Source organism: Myotis davidii, unplaced genomic scaffold (genome assembly GCF_000327345.1).
Source record: "Myotis davidii unplaced genomic scaffold, ASM32734v1 scaffold391, whole genome shotgun sequence".
Lineage (NCBI taxonomy): Eukaryota > Metazoa > Chordata > Mammalia > Chiroptera > Vespertilionidae > Myotis > Myotis davidii.
Window position 1 is genome coordinate 3,203,893 of NW_006284336.1, and position 22,605 is coordinate 3,226,497.

The 22,605-nt window shown below is 45.2% G+C and overlaps 1 protein-coding gene across 1 annotated transcript in view; it reads right to left on the minus strand.

The window, feature by feature from the left end:
• CDYL2 (chromodomain protein, Y-like 2) overlaps window positions 1–22,605 on the minus strand; it is a 54,708-nt gene that overhangs the window by 14,695 nt on the left and 17,408 nt on the right. The window contains exons 3-4 of the mRNA XM_006754472.2: window positions 14,459–14,676; window positions 5,939–6,111 (exon numbers count right to left, since the gene is read on the minus strand). Coding sequence (XP_006754535.1) covers window positions 5,939–6,111; window positions 14,459–14,676 — 391 coding nt within the window. The remainder of the gene's footprint in view (window positions 1–5,938; window positions 6,112–14,458; window positions 14,677–22,605) is intronic.

Sequence of the window (22,605 nt, forward strand, 5' to 3'; positions counted from 1 at the left end):
ACTGAGCTGCAGTCTAAGGCCTGCCACCCTCTCAGGTTGGTGCCAGGTTCCCAGAAGGGACCTAATGGGTGACCACATGTCTGGGTCTGCCCAGATGGCCCCAGGTCATGCCCATTGAGTCAACACTGCCCTTTCACTCCCTACACACTGACAAAAACTGTACATATCCCAAAAAAGACAACCTGAATGTTAAGATTCAGAATCAGAACTCGAACCAAAAAGAGGGTGTTACAAAGAGGCATATTTGAACTCAAGGAGAGAAGGAACATTCCAATGGCACTGGCTGAAGGTGGGGTGATGGCTCCAGGAGGTGTGAATTCCTCATTATTGGAGATAACCTTGGCTCGATGATAACTTTAGGTGAAATTATAGAGAGAATTCAAGCTTCGGATGGTGGGCATGGGTAGGGATTGGTGACATCTAAGATTTCTTTCAATTCCAGGAAAGATTCTGAATTGCTAAAGGGATGCCAGATTCTCAAGGGTAGTTCTAGAATGCTGATGAGGGTCTATGTGTTAGGGTGACCAAAACTGAGGAAAGACACTGGACTCCCCTGGAGGCATTATCTGGAATAATGGCTACAGGATTAGGCAATATTTTATCTCCCTGACCTTCTGCATTGAGCAAGGTTACAGCCTGCATCTTTATCTATTATGCAGAGCCACCCGAAATAACCTCTATTTCCTTTACCTTCGACACTTGTTGCCTCCCTGCTACTTGCTATATAAGACCTATAAAATTTTAATATTCAACCTGACATGGAGGAAAGATCCAAGGTGTCTAGAAAATCTACATCCTTCATTATTCTCTGGTGATACACTGGAAACTACCAAGAACTCACAAGAATAAAATCCAAACTCCCAACAGTGACCTTGTTCTACCGCTGCTTAGGACTCCAGGCTTATATCGTGTCTACGCACCCCTGCTCTCTGTGCATGAGGGGCACAGCCCTTCTGAGAGTTCTTGTAAAATAGCATTATCACAATTTGCAATTATCCTAATCGCTTGCTTGCTTAGTTGTTTTTAAATTCTCCTCCTCTCCAGCTCCATAGGAAAATCCATAGTTCTGCCTTGTGCACTGCGTGGTTTCATACATATTGAAATTAACACTCAGTAAATAGTTGTTGGATACAGGATTCTCCAAGAATGAGAGCAAAGACTGCAGATGTGTGGCAGTAAGATACTATTTCTTCAACAGACTTTATATACCCCCTTTCCCTTCTCTCTTCTTCCTGAGTCTATTGCAAGAACACATTTCCCAGCCTCCCTTGAAATTGGCTGTGGCCAAGTAACCTAGTGCTGGCCAAAGGAATGTGAGTGGAAACCATATACACACTTCTAAGCCTGTTTTGTGGAAACCTCTCACCATGCAGTGCTCCCAGTCCTTTTCATCTTGATGGGCATGGCAATTGTATTGAGCCACAGGATAGAAGGAGTCTGGGTTCCTGAGTCATCACTTTGAGGCCAGCCATGGGCTCATCAGTAACATCTATTTTAGGTTCACATAAGCTAGAAGTAAATTCCTATCACAACTGAGCCATCATATATATTTGGGTTTGTTTGTTACAGCAGCTAATACTTAACTAATACAAATGTAAACCTGATTCATCCCTTCTCAATGGTTACCATCCTCCCCAATTCTTATCAAAATATGTGCTTATCATGGTGATATGTTGGGACTTAATTCAATTGTGAAAAAACTTCTTAATATTCTGCTGGGGTTGGGGGTGCCTTATGACCCATATGTTTTCATGAAAGAATACACCCTTGACCCAGGCTTGAGGCATCACATTTCCTGACTCTTGTATGATTCTGTGAGTAGATGATGGATTATCCCAGCCACTTCTGGCCCCAATGCAGCTGACCCCAAAATGACACTGCCACAAAGAGGAGTGTTGTCACCATGGCCTTCTGATTTCCAGTTTTCCAGGCCCACTTCCTGGTTTGATTTCCCAACCTGATGGTCTCAGTCCCTGGTTTTAACAAGGGCTATTTACCAAATGCAATTTGGAGTCTGCAGGGATATGGGGCTTGTTTGCAGGATCCTAGGACCCACAAGGTTGGGTGATTTTTGACATACGTTCCATTCCTAAAGGCACTCGCTCAATTACAGGATCCTGGATCTCAGAGTGGGAAGGACTTCAAAAGACTTCGAGACAAATCTTCCACTTGGTACGGAATTCTCCCCACAGCATCCTGAGGGTGCATCCTCTGGCCCCTGTTGGACATTTTCAAACACGTGGGTCCTTCCTTATCAAGACACCTTCCTATTGTGACTTCATGTGGTCTCTCTCATACTTGCATTCACTCTGCTCCATCATCCACATGACAGTCCTTCAGGAATTCAGCTCCACTCTCATCACCTTCCAGAAGCTTTCCCTTCCAGACCCCAGAGCCTTTTCCTCTTTGGTTTCCAACCTGAGTTCCATGCAGGGGGATCAAGGGCCCCAGAGAAGGGCTAAGGGGACTAAATGTGCATGACTCCCCCTACCCCTCCTGCAGTCCAAGAAGTTCATTTCCTTGACATAAAAAGATGATGCACAGACCATCTCCCCATCCTTCTCCTCTCACCTCAAGCGGATCTCTATCACAAGGGCCCGGAGGGTGTAGAAGCCAGATAGCAAACAGGATATTGCATTACAGACGCTGCTGCTCAGATATCTGATTCTGACTTGGATGGCGGGGCTGCGCTAGGGAGATGACTCCCCGTCTTCCCCAGCAGCCATGTCTGCCGCGCTGACACTGGCCCTTGAGGCTTCCTCCACTCAACCTGAGTCTGTGGCTTTTGCTTGCCTGAGCTGTTGGGCTGTTCAGAGGCAGCAGAAGGAGCAAAAACGTGGGGGTCTTAAAGACTTGCGGTCAAGTCCTAACTGTGCCCCTAAGTAGGGGTGAGATCTTGGATGAGTTACAGTCTCTGCAGCCTCATTTTCCTACTGGGAAAATGGGAAAGCCACTGGTGCATCCCCACAGGCCATATGAGGATTGCATGAGATGTCCACGCAGGGCACCGGCACAGTGCCTGACACAGGGGCACCCTTGATCGCTGCTGCGGAGCATGGATGCAGCTTTCATTCCACATTCAGTGGTCTGTGAGCCACACTCCTGGTCTAAAGGAGACTCAGAAGCAACATTCTGCTCACAGGGGTGTCTGGATTTTACCAGAAGCAATTGGCATTTCTTTTGTGAGCCAGTTATTCATTCCTTTTAACCAGAGCCATGGGGTGCAGCCCTCCCACTGCCAAGTCTGCTGGTACAGGGCCCATGAGCTCCCAATATACGGGCACTCTGGGAGCTCACCCCATTGTCAGACTCAGGCTTAGCTAAAACTGGGAATAACATGAAAAATAATTTTTTATACCTCTTCCAAGTACTTATGATGTGCAGGAACAGGCCAAGTATTTCATGTGGGTCATCTGATTGCTCTTCATCCTAGCACCCCGCCAGCAGGCCACCACATCACCTGTGAGGAGTTCAGGTGCGGGCAGCCTCTTTCAAGATGGGGCAGACAGCTTTGTTTGGGGCCCAGGGAAAGGCTTCTGCAGAATGAATCATCCCAGCTTTCCCCACATCTGCTAGCTCATTCAGCAAACATCTGCAGAGTGAGCGCAGTGCACAGGGTCATGTGTAGGAGCGCCACTGGGGGAGCGATGGCTGTGGCCGTGGGGCATGCTCAAGATCCTGCAGGTCAGCGCAGCCCAGCCCATGCACGTCCCAAGAGAATTGTGAGGCATCTCAGTAGATGATAGGTTCTGTGGCTAAAATATGTTTCAGCCATGCTCGATTTTGAACAACGTTCTTTCCCAGGAAACTACTGAGACTGTAAATATGTTAACATGCCTGGGAAGTCTGTGTGAGCGGGGACAGAACTTCTAGCGTGGCCCAAACTCAGTTACGACAGTGCCCTTTGCTCACGATGCTCCTCTGGAAATCTGAAGATCGTTCTCTGGGAAATGTTTCTCTGCCGCATCGTGTCCCCCAACTCTAGAGTGTGGCTGCTGGAGGGAGCACTGCAAAGCCCGTGGAGCTGGGCCTCCCTGGAGGTGTGTGGTGGTGATGAGCAAGCCACAGTCCCTTTCTGACCCAGGGACACCCTTCTCCACTAGGTGTCCCTTCTTGAGACTCCTCACCCTCCCTATCCCTTCTATTACCTTCCTCTTCACCTTATTCTCTTATAGCCAACTTTCTTCTCTTGCATAAAAATAAGGACCGTTTTGTTTCCACACCTTTTAGTGCTCTCAGTCACTGGTGCTCTCAGATTACCCTCTTGGTTGGGATGGAGCAGGGGTTCGCAGCCCTGGCTGCACATTCGAACCACAGAGGGAACTCTAAAACCAAAGACATGCTGGCCCCACCCCATGCTCATTAACTCAGAATCTCCTGGGGGTGCTGCCAAGCAGTTGGGTTTTGAAAAGCTCCCTGGGGAGAGTCTCTGTGCTGCTGGGGCTGAGAACCAGTGGCCTAGGGGACACCCCATTCCCCATCCCTCCCGCGTCCCTGGCGGCTCATGCATTATGAGCTTCTGCTCCCTTTGACACACTGGGAAGAATTCCCGCAGCCCTCTCTCCCTCCACTCGGCCTAAGAGAAACTCACCTTCCCGATGAGAGGGCAAATGTTTAAATGCCACTGGCTGCCTTTCTCCAGCAGTGAGCTAATGTGCTCAGCATCTCCTCAAAGTTGGGACCGCCAGAAATTAGCTAATGCCTCTGCAGAAATTCATAAGCCAGACGAAGGCTACGGCCAAGGTGCTCCTCAGCTGTAGAGAGGGGCGCCCCATCTCCGATGGTCCCGTAAACGAGGAAGGAGGCTTACTGGGGACCCTGCTGCTCCCCTGCCACTTGACAGGAGCAGAGAACAAAGCACCGTGGCCATGGCCAGGGCTGTCTGCACCTGGAGAGCCTGAGAGCTGCATGAAACCACATGCTTTTTCTAATAACATCATTCGGGATTTTCGTGTCTCTTTTGGGGGAGACACGAATTCTGCAGCAGGAAGCACACAGGTGTTTGGAGCATAGACTCCAGTGCGTGCATCACCCTGATTGGGACACAGAACCCCACGTACGTGTGAGGCCACCCTGTGTCATTTCTTGGAGACTCTGCATACCCTGAAAGCCTCCCACAGCCTTATGGGAATCAGCCTCCGTGTGACGATGTCACACCACACTGAGGCTGGAGGGTCGACAAAATTCCTAACCTGTGGCCCAAGGCTCCCTGACAGCCTGCAGAGTAAGTGTTCCTTCTCAAGGGACCAGGGAGCATTACTGAGCTGTGACTCCTGTTTGAGCACTTTGCAAGGTGAGCAGTGAGTGTGGGTGCGCTCCCCGCGGGGAGGACAGGCAGCAGCCCTTGCTGGAAATCACACTTGCTTTTGATAAATCTCTAAAGAAGGGGGACATCTACCCGTTAGTGTCCCAAAAGAGATACTGATGGTTGGGATCAGATATCACCCCAGGATCCCAACTTTTGTCCCAAAGGCAACAAGAGAGGGGGAAATACTCCCCATACTGCCCAGGGAACCCATCCATCCTCCTCCCCGGTGCTGAGCCATGTCAGCTCCAGGAACAGAAATGCCCAGAAAGTCAAAGATTTCACCATCAGACAGAGGGCAGGAGAAGTGTGGATAATGCATGGGCACTACCAGATGCTGGGCTGGATATATGAAAATAAAATATTTGGGGGATCAAAAGAATAAAATGCAATCTTACGGAGTAAAGGCATCCCTGATTTGGGCAGGCAAATACGGGACGTTCAATAAAAGTCCAAATTTTAGATAAACAACACATATTTTTTAGTATAAGTATGTTGCATGGGACATACTTATGCTAAAAAACAAACATTATTTGTTGTTTGAAGAGTTTAACTGAGCAGCCTGTATTTTCATGTGCTCTATTTGGCAATCCTAGGTGGGTCCCCTAGTGTCTGAACAGGAGCAGAGCTCACCTGATGGATTCTGCAATGCGGGTGCTCTCCTTTCTCCGGTCGCTGGACAACCGGCCAATTAGGTAGGAGTAATCCAGGCCGCTGCAGAACACGCTGCCCACCGCACTGAGGAGTAGCAGTTTGCTGTCATCTGTGGCCGCGTTGCACAGAGCTCGCCGGACCTCCTTCATGATCTGCGGGCAGATATGGATTTGTGGAGATGTTAGATGTGTATCTGGAAGCCAGGGAAAAGGTGAGAAAATCTGCTCTGTCTGAGCAGGGAGCCTCCCCTGAATGTCCAGACCTAGCAAAGAAACAGCAAAACCAGAGCTCCCCTACACCCTCCCTGAAGCCGGCATGGAAGGCTGAGAAGGTGGCAGAGGGGTTACTGGCTGCAGACTTGGAAGCCTGGCTTGGAGTCCTTTAATCCCTGGTAACTCTGCAAATCTTCCAGCATTTGCTTGGTTAGCCCTTTTCAAGGTGAAGGGGAAAATTCCTGTGAACAGCAGGTGAGTTATGTAAGCTATCTCTAAAAGGCCAAATTAATTCTATACTCTTGTTCATCCTTAATTCAACAAAGACCCTTACACAGCCTATGGGTGGGAAGTGGGCTTTGCCATCAGAACCATAAAATGTTCAAGGTACCAGGCAAATAACCATCCAACATAAATTCTGTATCTAGCTAAACTATCATTCAAAGGCAAGGGTAAATAGTAGGCATTTTCAGTAAAAGAATGTTTACCACGCTTAGACTCTCACTGAAAGAACTGAAAAAGGATGCACTTCAAGAAGGAAACTACATTCAGAAGAGAAAAAAAAACACACCTGACATTCAAGAAACAAAGCCACCAAAGAAATGGGTGAATGTATTGATAAATCAATATAAGAACTGATGATAAAAATCACCATACTGATATTGACTAATGGGGGGTGGGTGAACAAGGTAGATCTATGGTGCTGGGCACTAATATTGTGTCAGATGAGAGAAGGGGTGACCAGAGTTAGAGCATGCATAGATTATGTATCAGGGAGAGATGGACAAGTAACGATTACATTTAGGTTTTACTATGTGAACATAACATGGATAACTTCTTAAATTTTCATAAACTCAATCATTCATTCCAACAGAAGTTATGGGACAAGAAAAAATAAGCTCAGAAAGCTGGGTAAAGCTGAGAATGACTTAAGGGAGACAATAAGTGAGTAGGCTTTTATTTTATTTTAAAGATTTTTTATTGACCTTTAGCGAGAGGGGAAAGGAGAGAGAGAGAAACATCTGTGTGAGAGAGGAACATTGCCTCATATCAGGGATCGAGCCCACAACCCAGGTATGTGCCCTGACCAGGAATTGAACCAGCAAACTTTCAGAACATGGGATGACACCCAACCAACTGAGCCACACCAACCAGGGTGTGAACAGGCTTTTAAAGAATCATTGATTATTCAATCAGCATAATCATAGGCTATAGTGTTGAAATGTTCTGAAAGTACTATTTTTTAAATATACTTTTTAGAGAACCCCCATTTATTAAGCACTTAGAGGTACGAGTGTAATTTCCACACAATATTTTATTCCAAACAGAAATCCTGGAAGGGAATGGCATCCCGATTTTATAGGTAGAGCAAGGAAAACTCAGAGAAGTGAAGTTGTCCAAAGTCACCAGTAACAGGCAGAAACCACGATGCAAATCTCACCCCAACATCCCTTCTCTTTCTCCTACCTTCTCTTTCCACTGCTCCCCACTGTAGGATAACTTACGTAAATGGATGAATTTGAGTAAAAAAACAGCTAGACGTCCACCTGAATCAGGATCTGCCGGCCCATGCGCGCTCTGTGAGAAGGATGGGAGAAGCACTTTCCACTCTCACAGGGTGTAAGCCACAGAATCCCATTTTGAACATCTAAAAAGGTAACAGGCCACTATCTTGTGGGTCTTTTCATCTATCTGCCTCCAAAAGCAGACAGTCTGACCCACACGAGAATCTGTGTAAGGCGTGATTCTACTCACGACTCAGAGAGTAGTCTCTCTCTGAGGTCATACTTGCTTGTCAATGAGTAAAAACACAAATTCAAACGAACCACCTCCTTTGTGAATTAAATGGAAAGCAAATTTGTGTTTTGTTGATGCAACAAATGTACAAACTACATTTCTTAATTTTTTTAAAAAAAAATTGTGTTTAGTGAGTATACTATGCCTTTGCCTGTCTCATGTTGATAATCCAATTTGGACTGATGGCTGGGGACCTTCTTTGAAGGACCTGACTTTTAAAATGTAACTGGTTTGTTTAAAGTAAAATGTGTTCAAAGCATCACCCTCCTTTACCTTCTTACACAGAATACACTGCCCACGTGTCACTACTCGGTGGCCACTTGCTGGCCTGAAACAGACTGTTCCCCTCAGGGGCTCCTGGGTTTGCCTCTAGAACAAACGCCCCCAGACCTCTCTGCATATTAAAGCCCTAAATCTGTTTGTGAGAATTATTCCCCTCGTTACACACATGCCAGCTGCCACTTGCTCCTGCTTAGTGTCCACTAGAGGAAGCATCCTCCTCCCCTGCTACTTCTAGCTACTGACCTGCCGTGGGTTGGAACCAGATAACCAAATGCATTCGAAGGGGTGTGAAATGCGAGGAAATCAGGGTCCCCCTCTCCACTTCTTCTTTACTTGCTTAGCTCAGTGACCCAGGGCCCACCTCCACTGCAACCACCTTCCTGAAGGCCTTCCCACATTTACCCAAGCAAATGCACACTCTTCCTTCTCCTGACAGCCCAAGTGTTTAAACTCCCTGCTCTGACATTCTCCCTTGTCGAAGGTACATCCTTACCTTATCCTGCCTCCTCCCTAATGTAAATCCCTGTGTGGGCAGCCTCGGTGCTGGCCCTCAATAACCCTTTCCTCTGATATTCACACCCCTGTGTAACCCCCAACCCTGGAGTGCAGACCAGACCCGGTGACTCACTTCTAGCCACGAGAATACAGCGAAGTGATGGGATGTCCCTTTCACGAGGAGATTCGGATACAAAAAGACTATAGCTTGTCCTGGTTCTCTTCTCTTGCTGACTCCCTTTCTTAGAGCTCTCAGTCTGGGGGAAGCAAGCAGCCAGCTAGTGAGTAGCTCATGGAGCCATTACTCCATAGTCCACGTGGAGTAGCTGCATAGCAAGGCACTAATGTCTCTGGCCAGTGAGGACCTGAGACCTGCCGACAGTCACTGGGGAAGCTTGGAAGTGGATCCTCCTCTGTTGAGCCATTGGTTGAGGCTGCAGCCCCAGCCAACTCCTTGACTGCTGGCTTGTGAGAGACACTGAGCCAGAAGCATCAGCTAAGCCATGACTGGATTCCTACCCACAGATACTGTGAGATAATAAATGTTTGTTGTCTTAAAATGCTAAGTTTAGGGCACGTTGTTATGCAGTAACAGATTAATACAATCCTTTAATCCTACCAGACCTGAGGTCCTGAACCTAACTGTCCCCTATACCTGGGCTCCTGAGCATTAAAGAGAAAAAACCAACATGACATAGAAAAATGTTAGTTACATGCAAACAAGTGGCTAGAATAAGATGGAACTTGGAGACATTGTAGAAAATAGGTCTACCTTTCATCTACCTTTCATCTAGCGCCAATATTCCACCTTTGTGTGGAAATTACCGAAAAATCGGTACAGCGGTCTGGTAGGGTTAAGAGGTAAAATAGTATTCTACTTATCTGAATAACCCTTGTAACACCTAGTCCAGAAATGTGCACATACTGGAATTTAATAAATATTTATTAAATTGGGCGAATGGCACAGTATCCAACCTTCAAAAGGTTTAGAGTCTAATGGGGGGAATGAGATATTTAACAGATTATCACACAATTACATATACACTAACAGCTGCAATAAGTTCTGGTAAGGAGGGGTGCACGGTGCTAGGAAGGCATATGAAAGACCTGATCCGGTCAGGGAGGTGAGGCAAGACTCTCTGGTGGAAGTGATGGCTGAGCTGAGATATGAATGAAGAGCAAAGGTCAGCTAAGTAAAAAGGAAAAGAAAATTTTTTTGGTCAGAAAGACAAGTATATACAAACGTGCTGGGGCAGATGTGAGCATGAAGAAAGGCCAGAGTAACTGGAATGCAAGAGGAGAGAAGAGTGATGTGTGATAAGAGATGGAACTGGAGAGATGGGCAGGGTCAGAATGCATCTGCCCCCAGGCCACATTATGGTTTTTGATTCTTAACAAGAGCGATCAGAAGCCACTGATGTGTGTACGTGTGTGTGTGTGTGTGTGTGTGTGTGTGTGTGTGTAGACAATATAATTTGATCAGGTTAGCTCTTCCAACTGATCACCCTGCCTACCCTGTGGTGAGTGGATTAAAAGGCAGGACATGTGAAAGGGGGCAGAACTGTTAGCAGTTTATTACAATAGTCCAGAAAAGATAGCCTAGTGGTCTGGACTATAAGGGCTATGAAGGAAATTGAGAGAAAACACATCTGAGAGCTATTCAAGATACTCAAGTTAGCAGGCCTTGGGGATGGTGTGGATATGGGGTATGATCAGGAGGGCTGAGGGTTGACTCCCACATGTCAGGTGGCCCATGGATGCTGGTGTGCTGTCTCTGAGCAGTGGAGAAAACCAGGAGCTGAGTGAGGGTTTGGGGTCTTTTCCTAATGGGGAAGCAGATGAGCTTTGAATCAGCAAGACTTTGGGCAATCGATGTTGCTGGCTCTTTCCCCAAGGATCATTTCATTATTTTCCTGGTTCTTTGCTTTATTCCAGAGGGGAGAATGACTACAACATACCCACTAGCCTCAGAATCTAGTTAACAAACCTAGTAATGTATGACTTTTTGCCCATGAGGCCACTGTCAATTAGAAAAAAAATTCAATTATGACCGTGAAGGTGGCCCTCCCAGTTCCTCCAAGAGTGAGCAAGACAGAGTCTGCTGGTGGCCATTAAATTGCCTCTGTTTCCTCTTCACAATGATAGGAACACCCACTGAATACCTCCTATGTGCCGGGTACTCTGTGAGCCTCCTTGCAGACAAGCAAGATACTGTATAACTTCTATAAATGAGGGAGCTCAGGGAGGCAAAGGAACTTCCTAAGGTAACAGAAGTGGCGAGTTGGTGCAGGCAGGACTCAACACCCAGGTTGGCTAGACTCCAAAATCTGCATTCCGCCACTAACACCACCTCTTCATTTCAAGAGGATCTTTCTTTCGGGACCACTTTACCCAGTTGCCGGTTTATCCGGAGACAATCCACATTGGTTGTGGAGACCGCTAAAAACACCAGATCAATGTGTTTTTTCCATTTTTCTACCATTCTGTTACCAACAGACACCAATTAGAAATGGACCTCTAATTAACCAAGCCCACAGGAAGTAAGAACCATGTACCTTAAATCAGTCGGAGGCAACACATTTTCCATGATGAGTAACAGTTACCACACAAAGCTACTCCAAAGGGACAGGATGAACCGGGAGACTTCGCACTTACTCGATTAATCGAAGGGAAAGGCTGTGTCTTTTAAAGGATGCTTTTAAAAAGCAGTGAAGTAGGAAAGAATCCAAGAATTGGTCTCAGTTGGATGCTTTATGATGAGCTTAAAAATAACAAGGTTTGCAGGTGTATAAACATGTATAGAGCAGCCTTCGAGGTAAGCCACGCTCTGGACTTCTCTGAAGCCTGCACACGGGTCTGCCCAGCACAAAACCCCCAGATGGTGGAGGAGGGAGAGAGCCCAGAACACCATGCTTAAAGGAGGGGCAACAAGCAACCACGAACCCCACAAAACTGCACAGACTTTACCCACATGCCTTTTCTTACACTTGGCATCATTCCTGAGGGTCACACCCACAATCCCATAAAACAGTCCTAGACTATGATAAGACATGTGATTGCAAGGTCAAGGACTCAGCAATTCCCACCCCACCCCACTTCCTGGGCCTCCCTAAGTGTACTGGGTACACTGGGCAATGCCAGGCCATCCCACCAATCCCAGTCTGGGTGGTCAACCACTCCTTGACCCTTGACTGTGTCCCCTCAAACACAGCCCTATGTTAACCCTCCATGTCCTCATTGCTACTATGGAGATAAGAGTGCAGGACACTGCAGGGACAGGAAGATACCACGCTAAGTGAGAGAAATGAAATGAGGGCAAACCTGACAACAGTCCTAACCTTCTGAAGCTAAGCTGTGTGAGCCTGGGCCTGTGAATTTCTCTAAGCCTGTTTTCTCATCTGTGAAGATGCGGTTACAATAACCCTACATCAGAAGGGTACTGGTGGGATGGAATGGGATAAAGGGAAATACAAGGCCCGAAGAGTCGCAGTGAGCTGGTACTGCCCTGGTTTTTTTCCTTTGCCACTCTGCTGCCTCACCCTCGGTCGGTGGAGCTAGAGAGGACTGCTTGGATGAGTGCTTCCCACATCTGCACCACTAAGAATCTCTCAAAAAATATGCATCTCCATTGTTCCTCCTAAATACCCCTTATTTTGAGTGATGTTGTCTCCCTAACTGCATTAAGTTGTCATTATTTCCCTGTTCTATTCACCTAGGACAGTGATGGTGAACCTTTTGAGCTCGACGTGTCAGCATTTTGAAAAAGCCTAACTTAACTCTGGTGCCATGTCACATATAGAAGTTTTTTGATATTTGCAACCATAGCAAAACAAAGATTCATATTTTTGATATTTATTTTATATATTTAAATGCCATTTAACAAAGAAAAATCAACCAAAGAAATGAGTTTGCATGTCACCTCTGACACGCGTGTCATAGGTTCGCCATCACTGACCTAGGATGTCAGAATAAAAAAGTTACCTAGAAAAAATAAATTAGACTTCATCACAATCTCAAAACTTGTATGTCCAAGGACACTATGTAGAGGGTAAAATGACAACCCACAAAATGAGCGGGAATACTTTCAAATCATATACCAAATAAGGGTATAGTATCTAGAATATAGTATAAAGAACAATAAAGACACAGTAACAAAAAACACCAATTTTTAAAATAAAGTATTGGGGTGAAGGCTTGAGAGGGGGTGGGGGCTACATGGAGGGGGTAAAGGGAAGAATGGGGGACGTCTGTAATAGCGTCAAGATAAAACAAAAATAAAAATAGGCAAGGGATTGGAATAGAAATTTCTCTAAAGAAGACAGACAAATGACCAATAAACACATGGAAAGATTCCCATGAGGAAAATGCAAATTAAAACCACGAGATACCACCTTACAACTAGTAAAACTAATTACCTAGCGTGACTAATAAAAAAGATACAATAGCCCTGGCCAATGTTACTCAATGGTTTGAGCATCAGCCTGTGCACTGAAGGGTCATGGGTTCAATTCCCGGTCAAGGTCATGTATCTGGGTGGCAGGCTCGAACCCTGGCCCTGGTTGCAGTGAGTGACGGAGGCAACCAATCAATGTCTCTCACATCAATGTTTCTCTCTCTCTTTTCCTCCCCCCTCTCTAAAAATCAATGGAAAAATATCCTCAGGTGAGGATTAACAACAAAAAGATACAATAACAAGTGTCAGGGAGCATGTGGAGAAATTAGAAGTATAACAACAAAAGTCAGGGAAGATGTGGGGAAATTAGAACCCTCACACACTCCTGGTACAAATGTAAAACAGTGAATACTTGTGGAAAATAGTTTGGCAGTTCCTCTGAAAGGTAAACTTAGTTACCTTATCACTCAGCAATTCCACAATTAGGAAACTAAAAACGTATGTTCATACAAAAACTTGTACACAAATGTTCATAGCGATATTATTAGTAATTGTCCAAGTGGAACCAACCCAAATCTCCCTCAGCTGAAGAACTAATTCACAAAATGGAACATATCCATGCCATGAATATTTCCATGCGAGCCCTGGCACACGCTCCAGCACGCGTAAAACATGACAACATGATACTGAGTGAAAGCCTGTCACGGAAGGCCAGCTACTGTATGATCCATTTCTATGAAATGCCCAGAACAGACAAATCTACAGAGACAGGAAGTAGACCAGTGGTTGCCAGAGGCTGGAGGGAGAATGGGAGTGACTGCTAACGGGTACAGGGTTTCCATTTGGGGTGATGGAAATATTCTGGAATTAGTGGTGATGGTTGTGCAACTTTGTAAATTTATTAGAAATATCATTGAATTGTTCATTTTAAAAGAGTGAAATTTATGGTATATGAATTATATCTCAAAAAAGTGTAAGTGAGCTGAGTAGATATCATTCCATCTGCAGCAATGAAATTGGACATGCTCATTACACTGCAGCCTGAGGCCTCCTCTGACTAAGTCCTGACCAGCTGACTGAATCTCTCCATTTACCAGGGTCTTCATCTGTACCATGGGACAATAACATTACCTAGTCAGAAAGATCAAATAAAAAATACACGGAAGTGATTAGCAAATGGTGCCCTACCGTCAAGTGTGTGTGCACGCTGGCCACTTCTACCAGAGGCTCCCTGAAGGAACAAAGCGAAGCCAGCACCCCAATCTGATGGATGCGAGGCCCTCCCCAGCCGGACCCTCCCCTCTGGCCCTGCCCCCTCACCTCAGGGGTCAGCGCGTTGTTGTCTGAGGTCTGGCTGGACAGCAGGATGTGTGTGAACCCCTCTTCCTTCCGCACGACAATGTCCCGAAACCGACAGTTGCTTTCGTTCTGGCGGACGCTGTACCTGAGCCTCTTGTCAAAGACGTAGTCCTTCTCCGTGTCCAGCTTCCTCTTCACCGAGCTGTGCATGTTTAATCCCCCGTTGGTCAGAGCAGAGCCTTCCAAAATCAGATAAACCAAGTGAGACACTAAGACAGGGACCATCGTGCAAGAGCAAGGTCAGAGAGCATTCAGATTTTCATTGGAAGGGTCGGATGTGGCTGGGACCCCCACGCAGCCTCTGTTCTGGGTGCACTTGCTATATCTCCAAATTCAGAAGAGGATAGAGAGGGCTCTCCGGAAAGGGCCCCCTGTGATCCTTGAGTCCCCTCTCCCACGCATAGGCTTGCTTCTGCTCGGACACCTTTTAGCAAAAAGGAACCACTGCTTTGAAAGCGTACGGCCACAAGACAAAAGACTTGCAGCTCTATTTATAGCCATCAAAGATTGGGAGCAACCAATATGTCCTTTACCAGGTGCATGGATAAACAAACTATGGTCCATTCATACAATGGGATATCATTCTACAATAAAAGTAAGTTAGCTATCAAATCACAAAAACACAGGAATGAATCTTAAATGCAGACTAAGTTAAAGAAGCTAGCCTGAAAAGGCTACACATTGCATGAGTCCAATTATATAAGATTCCAGGAAAGGCACAGTGTCGAAACAGTGAAAAGGTCAGTGGCTGCCAGGAGTTCAGGTGGAATGAGAAGAGGTGGATAGGTGAAGCTTGGGTTTTTTTTGTTGTTGTTTTTTTTAGGGCAGTGAAACTGTTCTGAATGACACTATAATGGTGAATATGAGACATTACACATTTGTTGAATCCCAAAGAACTTCACAGCACAGTGTACCTTACAGTGTGCAGATTTTTTTAAAAATGAAGAAACTGGGAGATTCCCAGGAAGGAATGCAGCACGTGATCAAAGAATGTAACTGTATTACAAATGTAGGAAACAACCTCGCTGAAGGGGGTGGGGAAAGGTGCTGACCTAGGGAAGCCTAGCAATGAGAGGAGTCTGCAAAACTACAGGCGAAATAACCCGTATAGAGCACTGTACTCTAATTGACAACGTTGATTCCCACGGAAGTAGGTAGGAGTTAAGAACTTTGATACATGTGTGCTGGAAATGAACAGCTAAGTAGACAATGAAGCAGATGACAGGAACACGTTTTCTCACTGTGGGAAGGGAAGGGAAGAAGGTTAGAATGATCCACATGATGACGGATTAGAATTGACGACATCAATGTGAGCTCAGATTTAGCTTAATACACTTACAGATGACGACATACAGAAATATTTATAGATAAGTGTATGCACACAGGTTAATATATACACATGTATTTCTTTGTTCTGTCAGCTGAGAGAATCAATGACGTGCCAATAGCAGCAAGTACACCCAGGGCCCAGATCTCGATTTCTGATACCACTCTTAATAAAAGGAACCAGGGCTCCCTGGAGAAATTGCTGATTCTAGGACTGGGAAGGAAACACATCAGATAGGCTTGTCGTGCCTGAAAGAAAGGACGCACTAACATTTTTAAATTACCTTACAATGATGGGGTTTTCTAAAAGGACACAGAGCAACTGAAAGAGCTCATGATAGCCAAGGATGGAGCAATTTGACAACAAAATCAAGTAATATTGCATTAAAACTGAAAGGGTAAAATCAAGATCCATGCGTCCACACTGATATAAATAAATGATGGAATAAGTGAATAAATGGGAGAGAAGAGACAATTCTCCCATGCATAGAACTTGAGATAGTTTGTGCAGACACTCTGCCTTCATGGGGGAGGAGCATAACACCACACTTTCTAAGCTTGGGCTGCACATAGTGACTCCTTCCAAACAGTACAATATGGCAAGTTGGGTGGGAGGGGGGGAGTTAGTAACTGACAGTGGAGAACCCTGATGGTCAGCTGGAGAAGCCAAAGCCACCTCAGCCAGATGATCAAGGTCGACATCCACAGTGATAAGTCAAGGTGACAGCATGTACCCTTAATGATGATGGGAGGAGAGTGGCACTTCACCTCTGTGGTCTTCCTCTCAGTAACCACATCACGAGGTCAATGTCAAACAAATGCAGATTGAGGGGCGTTCTACAAAGTACCTAATCAGTACACTTCAAAGCTGTGAAGGTCATCGAAAACCAGGGAAGTCTGAGAAACTGTCACAGCCCAGAGGGACCAAAGGAGATATGAGGGAGAAAAGTAATGTGGGATCTAAGAAAACCTGACTGATGTATGGACTGTAGTTAGTAATAATGCATCAATACTGGTTCATCAACTATAACAAATGTACTCCACAAATCCAAGATATTAATAATAGGAAAGGCTGAGTGTGGGTATATAGAAATTCTATATTATCGTCCAAATTTCTCTGTAAATCTGAACCAGTTTAAAAAGTGAAGTTTATTTGCCCTGGCCAGTGTTGCCCAGTGGCTAGAGTGTTGGCCCACACACTGCAGAGTAGAGGGTTCGATTCCTGGTCAAGGGCATGTACCTGGGTTACTGGTTCGATCCCCAGCCTAGTTGGGGCACGTGTGGGAGGCAACCAAGTGATGTGTTTCTCTCACACATCTATGTTTCGCTCCCTCTCCCCCTGCCTCCTTGCCCCTCCCTCTCTCTATAAAGCAATTGAAAAAATATATATATCCTTGGGTGAGGATTAACAACAAAAGGTGAAGTATATATTAATGAACATTTTTCAACAGTAAGTTAACAATAAATTTTTTAAAATCACAACACACTTCTTGGGTGATTCTGACATGCAGGCAAGTTTGTCGTTACACTTGAGCAGGCATCAGCACCCCCTGGAGAAAACCCAGCCTGCCGGGCCCACCCCATGGTGCTGCCATCACTCCCAAGACCAGGCTTTGAGATGCAGGGTCCAGACAAGCCAGGCAGTTCCCCACCACCAGGTGTGAGAAGTCTCCCTCAAGCCCTGGACTTGAACAGTGATGAAGGCCTGAAAATCTTGTTGAGCTCAGCATTTCTGCTGGGGGCACGGGATGGAGCCCCATCTCAAAAACAACCTCACTAGGCTGCAGTGATGTGGGCGGAAGGGTACAAGGAAACACGGAGAAGGATTTACTCTGCGCTAAGCATTACTGGACCTTTCATTTTGTTTCTGGCAAGGAAGGGAAAGAAGTCACGATGGAGGCTGCAGTGCTGCATCCCAACCAGAAGCTGGTCCCCTGAGGCCAAACCTGGCCCTCTTAGGAAAATTACTGTGGACAGAGTGGACTTGTCCTGGTTGCTTATCCTCAGAGAGCAGGATCGAATGACATACATATTTAAAGGACCCATGATAAAAGTAAACAAGGAATAAATGGTAGCTTTTGTTTTCTAATTATCATGGCCCGGCTCAACATAAAAGTATTTCAGTGATCCTCTCTCTCCAGCAACACTGTAAGCACTTTGAGGGCAGGGCCACTGTCGCACACAACGCAGACCAGCATAACACCTGTGCACCGGAAGTCCACGGGAATTGTTCCTTGGCCTCCGGAGCCCTGGGTCCGCCTCTGGGTGGACTCAGATCCTTAACTAGCATCGGGGATCCTGGAAGCTCAAGAACCAAGCCAAAGGCAGAGACCGGGAAGTGCTTTACCCGACCCCTCCTCGGGAATGCTGCCCCCCCCCCCAGGAGAGCGCCCAGCATGGAAGGGGCACCGAGGCAGCGGTGCCTGTGTCCTCCCTGCTGCCCCGAAGCTGCCTAGTGTTATACTTTTCCATCACTCCAAGCAACTGGGCTTTGTCAAACACCACCATGCCGGGAAAGTAATTCAATGAACTCTGGAAAGTAAACTCGACCATCTAATTAAAAGCCTTCTGTAAAGGGAGCTGTGTCTTCAGGGTTAACCTCAAAACCTTCAGCTCCTCAGAGGGGCTTTCTAATTGGGGCTGGCCACGGTTTCTGCAGCAGCCCAGGCAGATCCACGGGGCAGTCCTGTAAGCGCATTACAACCTGGGGAGAAGTCAGAACCTTAGGGCACTGGTACATCAATGCTTTCCAGGGCTGGGAACGGTTTGAATAAAATCTTCCCGTGCCCCAACCAAACTGAGCTTCTAATTAACAGTTATATCAAGGAGGAGGACGGGAGGATTCCCTGTGTTGAGCTCTCTACTAGTATGTTGTCTCTAAATTTCTCAGCGCTCTGATGAAATCACCATGAGTCCATTTTGCAGATAAGGAAAAGTGAATAATGTGCTGGAAGCCACAGAGGTCTTGAGTGGTAAAGCCAGGATAGGAGATAGCTGTCTCTCATTGGATTCATTCATTCACTCAAAATCTATTATCACCTCCCTATGGACTATCATACTAGATCAGTGATGGCGAACCTTTTGAGCTTGGCGTGTCAGCATTTTGAAAAACCCTAACTTAACTCTGGTGCCGTGTCACATATAGAAATTTTTTGATATTTGCCATCATAGTAAAACAAAGACTTATATTTTTGATACTTATTTTATATATTTAAATGCCATTTAACAAAGAAAAATCAACCAAAAAAATGAGTTCGCGTGTCATAGGTTTGCCATCACTATACTAGATGATGGATATCCAAAAAACATTGAAAAAATAAGATACCTGCCCTCACGGAGCTTGCTTGGTGGGGGCGGTGAAAAATAAAAAAGTATTTCATTAGATCCTGTTTCTGATTGTAAGTGGCTATGATGGGTCCTGTGTTTTAGGAGACCCAGAGGAAAGTCACCCCAGAGCCCAACAGACTAACTTCACACAGAGCTGCCCTCAAGCCCCTCCCCTTCTGGGGTGTTGAACCTTTGAAAAGACTGCAGCAAGCTGGCAGGGAAGGCACCATGGGATATAGAACATTCCAGAAGCATGGAAGTCTAGGGCTTTGCAGCCAGACAGTATAAGAAGCCCAGCCCTGTGTTTGCTAATTCGGAGAAGCTAAGAAGTCACATGAGCTTCTGGAACATTCATGTCCTTGATTATGAGATAGTCAATAGTACCTGCTTTTCAGGTTGTTGGGATATTTCAATTAAAGAACTGATAGGGGATTTAACAAGTGCCCAGCTCATCCTAGGCATTCTGTAAGTGTTAGCTGAAGGACACTAAGTCATTTTACAAAACAGGAATTAATTGGTGAGTCCTCAAAGCCTGACATGCCTGCTCCCAGACCATACCCTCCCTCTAAGCCCAAGGCACAGACCCAGGCCATGCGATGGGGCATTCCAGGCACAGGGGACTGACCGCCCTGCTGAGCTGGAAGAGAGGGTGAACCCAGTGACAGGCCAGCGTTCAGGCCTCCCCATTCCCCCTCGTAAGCTGTAAGGCTGGTCGCTCAATATCCACTCTGTGCCCCCCACTTCCCACATGAGGAATGGGAGAAACCATTCCTGCCTCACAGAATTGTTGTGAAGTAAAAGGAATGGTGTGCGCTGCACTTCTGGGACATAGGAAACCCTCCATCTTGCTCCCTCCTTCCTTCTATTCCCTTCGAACCTTCTCACACGCTTTTCTTCAGAATATAAAGGACTATCTGCCATTAAGAAGGCTCCGTAACATCAGGCTCTGACACAGACCCTCTGCTCCAAATACACAGGTGAACACTGGGCTCACCAAGATCATAGTCTGTGTGTCTGAGAGGGAGGACATCAACACAAAGCAGGAAATGAGGCTGAGAGCTGGAGTGGTGGCCAGGAGGTAGATTCAGGGGCAGCGGAGAGCAAATTTCCCATGAAAGATGGCAGAGGGGACCCAGGCCCACGGTCTGACACGAGGGGCGGGGGGGTGTGAGGCCCCACCATGAAAGCACAACCATAATACCAACCCCTGTGCTGCCCTAGGCGAAGGCTTTATCTGGGCCAGGTGGAGGCAAACACAACTATGAGAGAGGGGTAGGGGGAGGGGAGTGGAAGGGGGAAAGGGGAGAAAGCAAAGCAAAGCAAAACACTTCCTTCATGAAATGGGCCTGTGCACCAAAATTCCAAACATGAAGCTATCTAAGGCTCAGAAACCTAGCCAACAAAACCAACACTGTGACATGAATTATTCCAAATAAAATAAAGTGAATATCATAAAACAATCTGACAAGGACTTTAAAATAGGAATGTGTAGAATGCACAAAATGATAGATGCAAGGAAAACATTCCTTTAAGATAAATAAGGAATTCTCACACTAATACAGACAGAAAGGAAACAAGAACAGGGTAAGGTAAAGAATTAATTAAAAACCAAACAAATGGGGCCAAAAATATATATATGTTTGCATATCACAGATAAAAGACAAAGATCCCCAAATTGTAAATAAACACTGAAGACAAAAGGACCAAAATGTCCTCCAAGAAAAAATGAACAGAAAACATGGACAGACATTCTTATTAAACATAAGAAAAGATTTCAAATTCACTCAATAATGCAAATTAAAAATCATAGGAAAAGAAATGAAGATTAAAACTATACCGAGATACCATTTTACCCACCAGCTTGGCAAAAGTTCAAAATCTTGACACGATACTCATCTAGAGAGGATGCGGGGAGTCAGGCATTCTCTTAATTGTGGGTAGAATGCAAAATGGTACAACTGCTAAGGAAGGAAATTTGGCAATATTTAACAAAACTGCTATGCACTTATCCTCAACCCAGCAATCCCACCTCTAGAAATTTAACTTGAAAATATGCTTCAGGCAGTATAAAACATATATGTGCATAATTTACACTGCAAAATATGGGAAGGGGGAGAAGTGAGGAAGTGGTCAAAAGAATAACCAGTCAAAAGGACATAAGAGGCAGCTCCAAGGAGTTCCCACTAGCAAACTCAGGGATAATTTGAACATAAAACTAAGTAAGGGCAGTAAATGGATCATAAACTGTTGCATAAAATAAAAATCCTCAGGTCTGCACCGATAATAGATGAGATGACAGACAGACAGACTGACTGCAAATGATGATGGATAAGAGAGAGCAATATCATATTAAGTATTTCAGTGAAGATGAATAACTTTAATTTTCAGACAATATCAGACAAACCCAAAGTAAGGGACACTATGTAAAATAACTGACTTGTAGGCTTCAAAAATGTCAGAGTCATTAAAGACAATGGAAGACTGGGAAATTGTGCCAGATTAAAGGAGACTAGAGACATGACAACTAAAGTGATCACAGGATTCTGGACTGAACTCTAGACTGGAGGGAAAAATTATCTAAAGGACATTATTGAGATAATAGAAAAAATTGAAATATGGACCACAGATTAAATAAAAGTATTCGTCAATGCTAATTTCTTGAAGTTCATAACTGTACTATGTTGAGTTACAAGAATATTCTTTTTCTTAGCAAATACCCTTACTAAGTATTAAGAGGTAAAGATACTTGACATACGCAATCTACACTCAAATGGTTAAGAAAACAATAACTTATATACTCAAATGGTTCAGAAAGAGAATAATCATTTGTATAATTATTTGTATATAAAATATGAGTATGTATATGTGCATGAGTGTATTTCCACACACACATGTACATATGCACACACAGAAAGACAGCAAACATGGCATAATGTTAAAAACTGGTAGATCGGAAAAGGATTTCTTTACAATGTTTTCTGTAAATTTGAAATTATTTCAAAGCAAAAGGTTAAATAGATTTAAAAACCAATATTCTGCAAATAAGAATCAAATTAAAATTCAATACAAGGGCCGAAACCGGTTTGGCTTAGTGGATAGAGCGTCGGCCTGCGGACTGAAAGGTCCCAGGTTCGATTCCGGTCAAGGGCATGTACCTTGGTTGCGGGCACATCCCCAGTGGGGAGTGTGCAGGAGGCAGCTGGTCGATGTTTCTCTCTCATCGATATTTCTGGCTCTCTATCTCTCTCCTTTCCTCTCTGTAAAAACTCAATAAAATATTTTTTTTTTAAATTCAATACAAGGGATAATTTTAGGAAAGGAATATTTGAAGAGGTAACAGCTGAATATTTTCCAGAAGTTATAAAAAAAGACAGGTTTTTAGCACTTTGAGCATGAAGCAGGATAAAAGACAAATGATAATAAAACTGCACAATGTCATGGGGGGGGGGGGGGGG